The sequence below is a fragment of the Chlorocebus sabaeus genome, chromosome 18 (assembly GCF_047675955.1).
Source record: "Chlorocebus sabaeus isolate Y175 chromosome 18, mChlSab1.0.hap1, whole genome shotgun sequence".
In the NCBI taxonomy this organism is placed as follows: domain Eukaryota; kingdom Metazoa; phylum Chordata; class Mammalia; order Primates; family Cercopithecidae; genus Chlorocebus; species Chlorocebus sabaeus.
The window spans coordinates 47,616,228-47,629,086 of record NC_132921.1 but is presented as its reverse complement, the minus strand read 5'-3'; the positions used below and the strand labels follow the sequence as shown (position 1 = coordinate 47,629,086).

General features: G+C 43.1%; 1 protein-coding gene across 1 annotated transcript; it reads right to left on the bottom strand.

The window, feature by feature from the left end:
- Positions 1-202: 202 nt before the first annotated feature.
- Positions 203-6,767, bottom strand: ZNF396 (zinc finger protein 396). Its single transcript, XM_007974263.3, is given in 6 exon segments — positions 203-2,179; positions 2,181-2,240; positions 2,242-2,417; positions 5,865-6,009; positions 6,285-6,400; positions 6,403-6,767. Coding segments are annotated over 6 exon segments (1,005 nt in total). The 5' UTR covers positions 6,701-6,767; the 3' UTR covers positions 203-1,969.
- Between the last annotated feature and the right edge of the window lie 6,092 nt (positions 6,768-12,859).

Genomic DNA, 12,859 nt, shown 5'->3' with positions numbered 1-12,859 from the left:
TGTACACTCACTTCTCCTTCTACTAATCTTATATTTATCAGCATAGTAACTAAGTAGAGTGTGGTAATTTCACATATTTGGAGCTCCTCTACGCCAATTTCTGGAGATACTCCAGAAGATATGGTTGGATTTTCCGAGAATGAAATGTTTTACACTTTATGAGGAACCCAACCAGACAAAGAAGTTGACTATGAGTCTTTTCCCTTATTCCAAGGACTTTGACTTCGGATGTTTGCCTCCATATTGGGTAACTGTAACACCATGGAAAACACAATACATGTATTATTGTAGTAACATTACAGAGTTTTATCAAGAATCTCTGGAAAAGAGATAATTATGTTGCTTGTATACCGTCAGAATAATTTTAATAATGTATGATTCAGTAATTTTATTTTTCAACAGGGAATCTGGCTGAATTAAATACAGGTAAAACTTATAGCTACTCATATCCCACAGATAAGCCAAATAAGATATCCCATAAATGTCTTAAAACTTATAAACTATAATGGTTAGGTTCAACAATTGTTTATAAGGGACTGCAGTGGACCCTTTACATTGAACTTCAGTGATTTGTCCATATGTACAAGAGCATCAAAACCAGGGTCTCATTTCATGACAGCATATCTAGAAACTCATCTTACTAAGAATGCAGACGACTCTGAAAAGGTTGTCTTGTGATGCTTGAAACATATTCATAGCTGATTTGTGCCAGAAAAAGGGACATTGAAGCATTGTCATCAGCAGTTAAGGGCTTCCTCTAGTTAAGCTGTGGTACATTTCTCCATCACACACTGTACTTGCCAACACTTGTGGTACATCACTCGTTTGACAATTTCGTTCATCTCCCTTTTTTCTTTATATTAAGATGATCATCATCTTAATTACAGAAGCACCCACAGAATAATATTGTTATGAAAACATTCCTTGTTTAGCTGACTCCTTGTAGACATGCAGTCATTTTCATGTTTCCATTGACTTATTTCCAAGTTACATTGCAAAGGAGATTATTTTTTTCCAACATAGGAAATTAACTTGATATCAGTAGTATGGAGGCTCTGGTGTACTTTCATAAGAGATTAAGGCCCTTTATCTATCTGCCTCCTGAAAGTGACCTGGGACACTTCAGCCTAGTCTTGAAGTACATATTATTTTGGGCCTCTGCAATCCTATGTTCATATTTTGAATCTGGTAACAGAAGACAAAATAAGAATTTTATTATTTTATTTTAGAGACGGAGTCTCGCTCCGTCTCTGAGGCTGGAGTACAGTGGCATGATCTCAGCTCACTGCAACCTCCGCCTCCCAGGTTCAAGCAATTTTCCTGCCTCCACCTCCCTAGTAGCTGGAATTACAGGCGCATGCCGCCACGCCTGGCTAATTTTTTGAATTTTAGTAGAGACGGGGTTTCACCATGTTGTCCAGGCTGGTCTTGAACTCCTGAGTTCAGGCAATCTGCCCGCCTTGGCCTCCCAAAGTGCTAGGATTACAGGCACGAGCCACCGCACCCAGCCAGGAATTTTTTTTGAGTGCTTTAATTTTTGGTCTTTAGAATTCTAGTGCTTAAGTTATGAAATGGAGGAGAATATCTATTTTTACACTGAGTAACTCAAACATTCCTTCTCAATGAGGGAAAAAACAACTTGTCTAAAAAGATATATACTAGTTCATTATATGTGTTAATAATGAAAATAGTAGAACATGTCTGAGAATGCTTTTTCAAGAGCTGTGTAGGGATGGAAATCTGAATTAAGCTTTGGAATGGCAAACATCAGAACTGACACTGCATTAATAAGCAGGAAAGCAAATTATGCTGACATGAGATCTTCAATCTTCTCTCCTGTGGCTTTCATGGCTCTTGAAAGGAGTCTGGTGCTTACTAAGACCACTGATTTGTACTAAGGAGTGTTTGCACCTTGTGTCTTCCCTTGTGCTGAAATAGCTGAGTAAATGCTTTGATTCCCTCATGATACTTATGGGACTTCTTTTCTAATGTGTCTTTTCCTATGTCTAAAAAGATTCGAGTCCTGACTAAAGGCTTTGCCACACTCATAACACTTGTGGGGCTTCTCACCAGTATGGGTTCGTCGATACTGAATCAGAATCATGCTTCGGCTGAATGCCTTTGCACACTCGTCACACGCATAAGGTTTCTCTCCACTGTGGATTCTCTGATGTAAAAAAAAGGGCTGAGCTCTGACTAAAGATTTTGCCACATTCATCACATTTGTGTTGTTTTTTTCCGAGACGGGTTTCCTTGTCTCCTTTCAAGCCTACCATCTTGTTCATAGGTTGCTCTATATGTGGAACTCTGGGAGGCACTGATATAAAGGATGTTAGAGACATCGCAATGCAGTTCTATGCCTAAAGAAGTCTTCTGCCTTGCTGCGGATTTCACGTTTGTAGTTTTGATGTCTTCATCTGAAATAGAAAAACGAAAGTCATCAGGAAAAAGAAAGAATGATCCAAATGAAATATACATGATTATTGCTAGCATGTTTATAAAACAACACACAATGTGAAGGATGGAGAGTGTAAGACAAAATATTGAGAAGATTATATAAGACAAAGAGAAAGGTTTACATACTGAGGAGGCAGTCAACTAAACTATAAAGATGAAAAGTACTACGGAAAAGACAGAATAGGGAATAAGGATAAAAAGACATCAGAAACTAAGGAAAGTCTGGAAGGAAAGAAAGGGCTTAAAAAGAAGAAATGATTGGAGACACAGAGACAGCTTGAAGGAGAGGAATCCAATGTGCCAGTGGGAATAAGAAACAAGATTTAGTACTGGGGTATCAATAAACAAATAAAAGCTTAATAATCATAAAGGAATAACTATACAAAGAAATGAGCTGGAGAAAGCCAAGGGGCCAAAAAGGAATGTGGAAAATAAAGTAAGAAAATATAAGTTAGGCAAATAAAGGGAAGAATATAGACTAGGATAACCAGTACCTCAAAAGATCAAGGGTAGCACAGTACCCATCGATGAAAAACCTCTACTCCTGTATGGATTTTATATTACTGGTTGAATGGCTGTTTGCTGTATTATTTTGTATTACTTTTAACATCTATGAAAAATGTACATGGCTGCTTATGGGCTGCAGTCACTCAGGCGGCACACAAATCTGGCTTGATGCAGAGGGCCTTATGACTCAGGGTGCCTAAAGCTCCAGCAGAACTGCTAACTCAGATGTGAAAATGCCAGTGTAATGTGGATGCATTACCTGAAGAAATCACTTTAGTTATCCTCATGGTGGCATTTTAACTGAAGCTGCTGAAAGACAGGAGCTTAAAATGAGTTTATAAAAGCAAAGTACAACAGTTTTGGACATATCTGGGGACATGACTTGGCTGGAGCTAAAGTAATTATATAAATAAGATTAAAAGCAACCCAGAGAGGCACTGACAATAAGTGATCCCCTGGGCCCTCTCAAAGCCTAATCAAAAGGATGGGGTGAGAAAGGTGGTCTGGGGAGAACAGTTAGTGATGGAGTGTGATACTGAATAAGAAAACTGAGTTGTTATTTTACTCTTTAGAATTTATTTAAAATGGATCTACCTGCTGTCTCTACAATCTCCTTAGAATCACCCAACATCAGCTCAAATCTTAACATAAGCCCTTCCCAATTCCTTCTTAATAACACACCCCATAGTTTCTGTGCTGTGTTCTCTTTCTTGCTGCAGCAAACTAAATAAACCTAACTTAAAAAAAAAAAACTACATAAAAATCAAATCAAATCAAATCAAATGGGTCTAAATAGTTATCACAAAAGGAATTTAAAATTATTTCTTGTATTTATTCACAAATGTGGAAATTCTCAGTCCATTTTCTGTTGCTTAGAATACCTGAATTTGAGTAATTTATTTATAAAAAGAATTTCTTATAGTTATGGAGATGGAGAAGTCCAGAGTGGAGCATCTGGTGAGAGCCTTCTTGCTGGTGGAGACCCTCTGAAGAGTTCTGAGGCACTGAAGGGCATTTCTCAGTGACAGGTCTGAGCATATTAATATGCTAACTCAGCCCTTTCTTCCTGTTCTTATAAAATTACCAGTTCTACTCCTATGATAACCCATGAACTCATTAATCCACGAACGAGTTAATCCATTCATGAGGGCAGGGGTGATAATCCAATTGCCTCTCAAAGGCGTCACTTCTCAATACTGCCACACTTGCGATTAAGTTTCAACATCAGTTTTGGAGGACACAAATATTCAAACCATAGCATATGGCATACTCATTTATTGTTACTAGTTTAAGTGGAAATCATTTTATAAATGGTAAGGATTCTGTCTCAAATTCATTTTTGCTAGTTTATATTCCAAAGTGACCTCAATGATTAGTCATTACTATCAAAATCCTGGCATCAATTAATACTTTACAGCACTGAGACCAAGATCATCTCCCAGAAGCTTTGATAAGACATGACTCAGTACTGCAGAAATCATGTTGTGGCCTTAAGAAATGGTTCTATTATTCTATCACATGATGCTGGTTCTCTCTGCCGTGTACTACAAGATCCTGCACCCTTTGCATTCTGTTTCAAATTTCTATGAATCTTTAAAAAAAATGTAGGAAAGGCCTCCATGAGGACATTCACAGGTAGGATGTGGTTCTTGCCACACCTGGCTTTGAGGCTGATACTTCTGTAGTCACCGCCACACCAAGCTGCTGAGTCTGGGATGGTCTCCCTCTCTTTTCTGATGGAAAATACTTTTTCGTGAAAAGACTTTCACTTTTCTAAGTAAACTAAGACAATTTCTGGACTGGAGGTATTATGTGTCCCAGTATAAGCCTTCTAAGAGTCAGTACTTGCCAAGTTAGGGTAAGCAATGTTTTCTAAATCTTTCTAAATTACTGTATTTTCTTTGTGTAGTTTCTTATAAAAATTCCCTTGGAAAAACTCTAACCTTGTTTAGCTATCAGCCACTCCTGAACTATGGAAGCAGTGCTGGAGGGAGGGAAGGCGATGCTCCCAAGTAGGATTTCCCTCTTAATCTCTGGCTCCTATTTTATCCAGGATGATCATCTAGAAGGAAGGTCTCTGCTCAAACGGTGCTTCATCAGAGAGGCCTTCCTACCACTCTATATAATAAGATCCTATCCCCGCTATTCTGTTGACAGTAGTGTGGCCCTTTTATCAAATGAAATTTTATATTGAGTTCTAATATGTAAAACAGATGAAAACACAGCTACTCTGTCTGAAGCAGGAGCAAGTAGTCACAACCTATAAGGCCTCTAACTCAGCCTTATTTCCACTTCTTACCTTCATCTAACCCCCTTACACTTTGTTTTGTTTTTATTTTTTCCCCATAGCACTTATTTGTTTAGTATTTGCAATGGAAGAACAGATTGCTACACAGCTATTCTGGAGCACTTATAGAAAGCAATGCAAAAATCAGTTGAGGCCATTTGAGGATGTGAGGGAGTAGAGAAATGTATTCAAAGAATGTATGAGAACAAAGTCACCTGAGCAGCAATATGGGCAATTTTGCTACTAGATCCCACCAGTAACTGAGCAGTCATACAGGAAATGATGATGAGGATCAGTGGTCTCTGGGTTGTGTACCTTGGGGTCCCACAGACAAGCCTCAAGGGCTGCCTGAAGATAAAAGGGCTACTTTAAAAAGGCATGAAAACCCTGATGGAGATGTCAGGGATTTAATATCTGAAGATTTTATAAGAATCTCTGAAAAAGAAGAACAGAATACTGAAGATCTTCATTTAGTAGGACAAATAACAGAAGTTTCCACAGTAAGAAGATGACAGCGGGAGATTTGAGGCCTCTTGCATAAATCAGCCGAGATATGTGTGGTGAGCAGAGGGCCCCTACACCTTCCACCATGAACTGAATCCTGCCCCCTCACCATGCGGTCTTAAGGACTGAAGCTCCCATGATGCTCCCTGGAGCTACTTCTTCATGGGCATGAGCTGGCTTCTTGGCAATTCCTCAGTGATTTCTGAAGGTGCTAGCTTCTCTGCAATCATGTCCTTCCTTTGTCCAAAAAAGACCTAAAAACAGGAATAACTGAGGCTGAAGAACACCATGAGGTTGCGACTTGAGGATAAAATAACAGAGAATAAACTATGCAAAAACTATCATGGACACAGGAAAAGGGAGGTAAAAAGTAGAGCCACCTTCTATTTGCTGGGACACCCATTAGTAATTTCACCCCTAAACATCCAGTTGTGCTGACTGGGAATACAGTTTGAGAGCTCTACGCCCAATGATGTGCCAGCACTCTTGACTCAGCCTGGGGCTTCATCTCCACAGGAATCCTTCTTACCTGCTCTGGTCCATCAAGCTCTCTCTCCACATCCTCCAGCATAGTCACAGCTTCCTCTCCATTCTCTGGATGATGCTTCTGCACCCAGGCCTGTAGCTCTTTTGGGAGGATGGCCAGAACTGCTCCAGCACCAGCAGCTCCAGGATCTGCTCCTTGGTGTGCACCTCCGGCCTCAGTCAGAGATGACAAAGTTCCCAGAGTCGGCTCAGAGTCTCCCCGGGCCAAGGTGAATCCTGGTAGCCAAACTGCCTGAACTGCTGGTGGAAGGTCTCTGGGCTGTAACTGCTGCTCCAGTGGAGGTTAGAGTCCAGATCACAGGTCTGTTCTTCCTCTTCCATCTTCACTGTCAGAATCTCATTACACTCCTCTGAAGTTTGTGTTAGGAGTGATGATGACTTTCCCAATTTTGCAGACATTTTGACAGACAAATAGCTCAGTACTGTGGGGCTTTAATCCTCAAGGAGGTAAAGCTCTCCTTATGGACACTCCTTAAATATGATTAAAGAAATAAGTGGAAAGAAGACAAAAGACAAATGCTTCTTACAACAAAACAACTAAGATTAGAAACATAAGACTGTATAGGAAATACTGACCTTAGTTTTAACAGAAATCATGCTTTTATTTATTTATTTATTTATTTATTTATTTATTTATTTATTTTTTGAGATGGAGTCTTGCTCTGTTACCCAGGCTGGAGTGCAGTGGTGTGATCTCAGCTCACTGCAACCTCTGCCTCCTGGGTTCAAGCAATTCTCGTGCTTCAGCGTCCTAAGTAGCTGGGGCTACAGGTACCCGCCACCACGCCTGGCTAATTTTTGTATTTTCAGTAGAGATGGGTTTCACCATGTTGGCCAGACTACTCTCGAACTCCTGACCTCAGGTGATCCGCCTGCCTCCTGAAGTGCTGGGAGTACAGGCATGAGCCACCACGCCTGGCCCAGAAAACATGCTTTTGAAGAATACTTCTTTAAGAGAACCAAATAGCTAAGACTCATTAATTCGTATGCATAAGCGATTCACAACTCATTCTGAAAACCATGCCCACAAGGCTACTGAGTATTACAATAAGAGATCACCTAGGATTGCATAGAAGTTCTCAGATAATGGAAATAAGGGAAGCCTGAGAAATGCTATGACTCTGGAGCCAGTTCAAAGAGCCAATCAGTTTTCAGTTTGCTGCAAAGAGCTCAAAGAAATAGTCTCATGAGGGAAGTACTTTCAGCTTTTACTGTTAAAACATTACTTCCACATTAAAGGAACCATTGCAACAAAACAAAACAAAACAAAACCCAATCAGCTGGGCACTGTGCTTGTGCCTGAAATCCCAGCACTTTGGGAAGCCGAGGTGGGAGATGGGAGGATCACCTGAGCCCAGGAGCTTGGGACCAGCCTATGCAACACAGTAGGATCCCATCTCTATTAAAAAATAAATAAATAAATAAATAAAAAGAAAAAAGAAAAACAACAACAACAAAGGCAACCGCACATTCCTTTATCTGAATCTATTTCCATTTTTTCCATATCCATATTATTTACTTAACTATGTATTTTAAAATACTTAGGTTGTTTCTAATTTCACTATTATAATTAATGCTGGGAGGCACATCTTTATGAATATACGATTTTTCTCCTTTCAAAGTATTTCTTTCAAGCATGTCCCAAGCCTCTGCTTGTTGAGGATCAAAGGAGAATAGCAAATTCTGTCTTGCTATGTATTATCAAAATATTGCAAAAAAGACTGTATCAATTCACAATACCATCACAATCATAGTGACTTGTGAGGGCAACGATTTCTTCAAGTAGTATTAGCTCGTTAGCAACAAAGGGGTGGGGATGGCACTTCTCTTTGTATCATTTTACTCGTAAGTATCATCAGTAACTAATCGCATTTTTTTGTTGTTGTTTTGTTTTTTTTTTTTTTTGAGACAGAGTCTGGCTCTGTTGCCCAGGCTGGAGTACAGTGGCGGGATCTTGGCTCACTGCAGCCTCTGCTTTCCGGGTTCAAGTGATTCTCCTGCCTCAGCCTCCCAAGTAGCTGGGATTACAGACGTGTACCACCACGACTGGCTAAGTTTTATAATTTTAGTAGAGACGGGCTTTCACCACGTTGGCCAGGCTGGTCTCAAACTCCTGACCTCAGGTGATCCATCTGATGGATCCATCTCGGCCTCCCAAAGTGCTGGGAGAACAGGCGTGAGGCACCGCACCCGGGCTAATCACATTTTTTAAATTGGGCAGGAGGTATATGATAGTGTTTGTACAACTTCAGCAAATGATGACTACTTTAAAAATCTTACGTGCGCCTCCATCTTCCCTTGTTATGTATCCTGCCATTTGATTTTTTTTTCACTTCAAGTACTGTTCTAGGTACTGAAGAAACACCAGTGTCCTGTATAAAGCCTGTGAGTTCATAAAGCTTGTTACCAAATAAACGATACAACTTTACACAATGATGTGCTATGAAACAAACAATAGCAGACACACATTAAGAGAATTTACTATGTGCCAAGCACTGTTTTAAACACCTTAGTAAAAATAAACAAAGGTTAAATCCTCATAAAAGCTCTAGATTATTTTTACCCCCATGTTGTAGATGGGGAAGCAGTCACAGCAAAGCCAGGTACTCTGTCCAAGGGCAAGCTGGGGTCTGAATCCTGGCCGTCCACACTTACCCATGGTGCTGTGTGGTTAAGAGGCCATAGGCAGCAGGAGCCCCTGGGGCGACCACTGCGCGTTTTCTCTGCGCAGAGGAGGAAGCGGCAGCAGGCAGCCGCACTCCCAGATGAAGACCGGTCGGAAGAGTCTGGGGAACGAGACCCGAGAGATGGGAAAGGTTGAGGTCACCGGTTTGGAGCCGTCAGGTACCCTAAGGGATATATGAGGGACCCCGGGGCTAAAGCAGCCTCTGGAAGAGAGTGGCCGCCCTGTCACTTCAGTGCCAGGCGCAGAATCTGGGCTAAACCTGAGAGGGGGGAAGAAACCCCCGACACCGCACGACGGCCAGAAAGAACTGGGTCCGCGGCGGGGAGGCTTTGGTCAAAGCCTGAGACGCAGGGGTCTTTCCGCAGGGGACGCCGCTCTTGGCTCCACCCTGCTGTGGCGGGCGGGCTACGGGAGGGCTGACTTCCAACAGTCTCCGGACCTCCCGCGCCCATCGCGCCGCGCCGTGCGCCTCCCAGGCTGGGAACCGCCGGGGCGAAGCGGCAGGTGGCGCGTGGTGCCAACGGGCGGCGCGTGGGGCCGGCAGGGGGCGTGGGTTCAGCTGGGAGGGCAGGCGCCGGCGTCCGCCGGGGAAGGACGAGGGGAAGGGGTGCGCGAACTCCCGGGCAGACAGCGAGGTGGGGGCAGCGGCGGGGAGGGGCTTGGGGATCTGGGACTGTGTAGAGGGTGCTGCACTGGCGCGCGGAGGTAGGGGTGGCGCCGAGTCCGCCGTCGCCTCTCCGCGTCCCCCTTCCACCGCCCGGGGACCGCCGCTTCTGACCGCGGCCTGGGGGCCCTAAAGAGGCCTCGGGTCTCACCTCCCGGCAGAGAAGCGCCGACCCAGACACCGTCGGGGAGAAATCGGGGAACTGCACGCTGCGCAATACCTTCCAGTTCTGGCGGCGGGTGGGGGCGGGGCCCGGGACGCTGGGACGTTGCCACGGAGACAAGCCGCCGCGGCCGCGCGCTTGGGGGAGAGAGAACTGGGAGGCTCGACCGGTGGGAATCCAGCTGCTCTGCTCAGTGTTCCGTTCGGTAAACTAGCATTGTTGCTTCGGAAAGTACTTTTGCTTACATTATTCATTTACTTCGATAACTCAGTAAGGTTATTCCCATTTTACAGAAAATAAACTCAAATGTCCTGTGAGTTGCCAAGGATTACAGAGAGGGGCGAATGCTGTGCTGTCTACCACTGAGTACAATCCCCAGTACCATTCCCACTCCTGAAGTGGTTACACTCCAAGTACTGACGGTTTAAGGGACGGGTTTGACATCCGCAACCCCCATGCTTTCACAGAACACAATGGCCCTTGAAAAAGTGAGAACTGACCCACGTAAAATTTGTCACAATACATACACATTTATTTCTTCAGATAATCTTAACCGCAATTGAAAAATAAGTTTGAGGCCGGGTGCGGTGGCTCATGCTTGTAATCCCAGCACTTTGGGAGGTCGAGATCGGCGGATCACATGAGCCAAGGAGTTCGAGACCACCCTGGGCAACATGGCTAAACCCCATCTCTACAAAAAATACAAAAATTAGCCGAATGTAGAGACGCATGCCTGTAGTCCCCGCTACTTGGGAGGCTGAGGGGTGAGGATCACCTGAATCTGGGGAGATGGAGACTTCTGTGAGTCATGATTGCGCCACTGCACCCCACCCTGGGCTGCAAAGTGAGACCGTCTCAAAAAAATAAAAATAAAAATAAATTTGAGCCTAAATGCATCACAGCCCCACCCTGTGACTTCCTCCTCTCGCCCCTTTCCCTAGGGACTCCTGGAAAATGTACTTGTACTCGTAACTGAGGAATTAGGGAGAGGACAGAGATGCTTGAAAAGCACTTGTTAATTAATAAACAACAATAACAAAAAAATCTCTTTTGGTATGACGTCCCCCCAAAAGTATGTTAGTACTGGAATCTGAAGTGAAGAAAGAAGAGGCTGGTTTACTCAGTCTATGACGCTAGGGGACTAGGGAGAGATTTGGATCCCAATTAATGTACAATAAAACTAAATTTGAAGAAATTCTTGCTTCAAACAAAGGGCTTTCACAGGATAAGACTTCTCGCTGAGGCAGCTGCCAACACAAATAGCAAACAGCCCAAAAGTGCCGGTGGGAATGTGTTTCTGGTGCTGGTGGGTAGGGTAGGTTAAATGACTCAGGTCAGTGGATAATTTGAAACGAGGGCAAGGCTTGGCAGTGGCGTGATGTAACAGGAGATAATTTAAGGAGAATATGAACAACATTCAAAAGCTTCAAGGAGAAGGAGGAACTGTGGGATGTGGCAAGAGGTCAGGGATGATGAATTCATGGGTATGGTCCACCAAACAATCAGAAATCAGAGGCCAAAGTTAACAACAACAACAAAAAGGGAGCAGACATAAAAGATTGATTAGAAAAGTTTCACAGTCAGGTAGGTAGAGCAAGAACAGGTTTTTGTTTGCTGTTTTAATTTTTTTGTTAATGTTTGGGGGTAAAGTGAAAAGAAATTAGCAGCAGTCAATTCCCAGTAGAGTGAGCACCTACTATATACCAGTTGTATGGTAAACATGGGGAATTCAATGGTAAAATGTAGATTCTCGCCCTTTAGGGGCTAATACACTAATTAAAGAGAAAGATGTATAAATGGACATTTCTAAACAATGTGGCAACATTCTGATGGAGATAACTGCAGGATACTATAAAAGCACAAAGAGAGGGAGGTCCTGGGAGAGACTGGGATTGGAGTTGATGGAGAAGGCTGGGATTGTAGTTGATGGAGAAGGCTGGTGTTGACACATTTGAGACTGAGCTACCAGTGTGGGATGTTGTTTAGATTTGCTGGATTAAAGGACAGCGGGATAAGTGACTGAGGATGAGGCTGAAGAGGCAAACAGCAGCCTAGTTTTAAAGCATTTGACAGGCGGAGTAAAGGGCTATGAACTAAGGTTTTAAGCAGAAACTTGAGTTAGTGGCATGTGCACATCTGCAATTCAGGTAGGGCTCTCTGATAGTAACGTGAAGGATAGATTTGAAGGGAGGCAAAACTCAAGACAGGGTGACCAGCCCTGAAGCTGTTGCAAAGATCCAGGCTGCAGCTGGTGAAGGTCTGAACTAGCACAGAGGGGACGAGAATGGGGGCAGATTCTGGTGCTTGCTTAGATGGAAGACTGACAGATGATTGGGTACATAACGTGTCATTCAGGAAAGTTAGACAACAGAGTATGTTTGACAATGGCTTATGTGGACATTTGAGGGGAGTTTTGGGTAGACTGGATCAGAAGCTGAATGGGATGCTATCATCAATAACTCTGCACATAATTGGACATTTTGTGTGATCATGTGAAAATAAATATCAAATCTGAATGCTTCCCTTATATAGGTACATAAAGATCTCTCTGACTTTTATGAACCATTTCTAAGGCAATCACTCTACAATGACATTATAGAGACATTTATTTCTCAACTTTGTACTCTTCTTCACCACTCCCTTCATCCCAACATATTTGCTCTCCACCTGGGTAGAAGCTTTTAGGGGCATGGATCTGTGTCTGTCTAAACACATAACCCTTGTTTTCTTTGACCAGAGGTGCATGAAGCAGATATATTATATACAGCTGCCATGTTTCTATAGGATAAGGAATTCAAAAGTTAAAAAAATTAGGTTGGCTCAAGCATGGTGGCTCATGCCTGTAATCCCAGCACTTTGGGAGGTCAAGGTGGGAGGATTGCCTGAGCCCAGGAGTTCGAGATAGCCTGGACAACATGGCAAAAACCCGTGTCCACAAAAAAAAAAAAAATACAAAAATTAGCTGGGCATAATGGCATGCACCTTTAGTCTCAGTTTCTTGGGAGGCTGAGATGGGAGAATCACTTGAGCCCAGAAAGTCAAGGC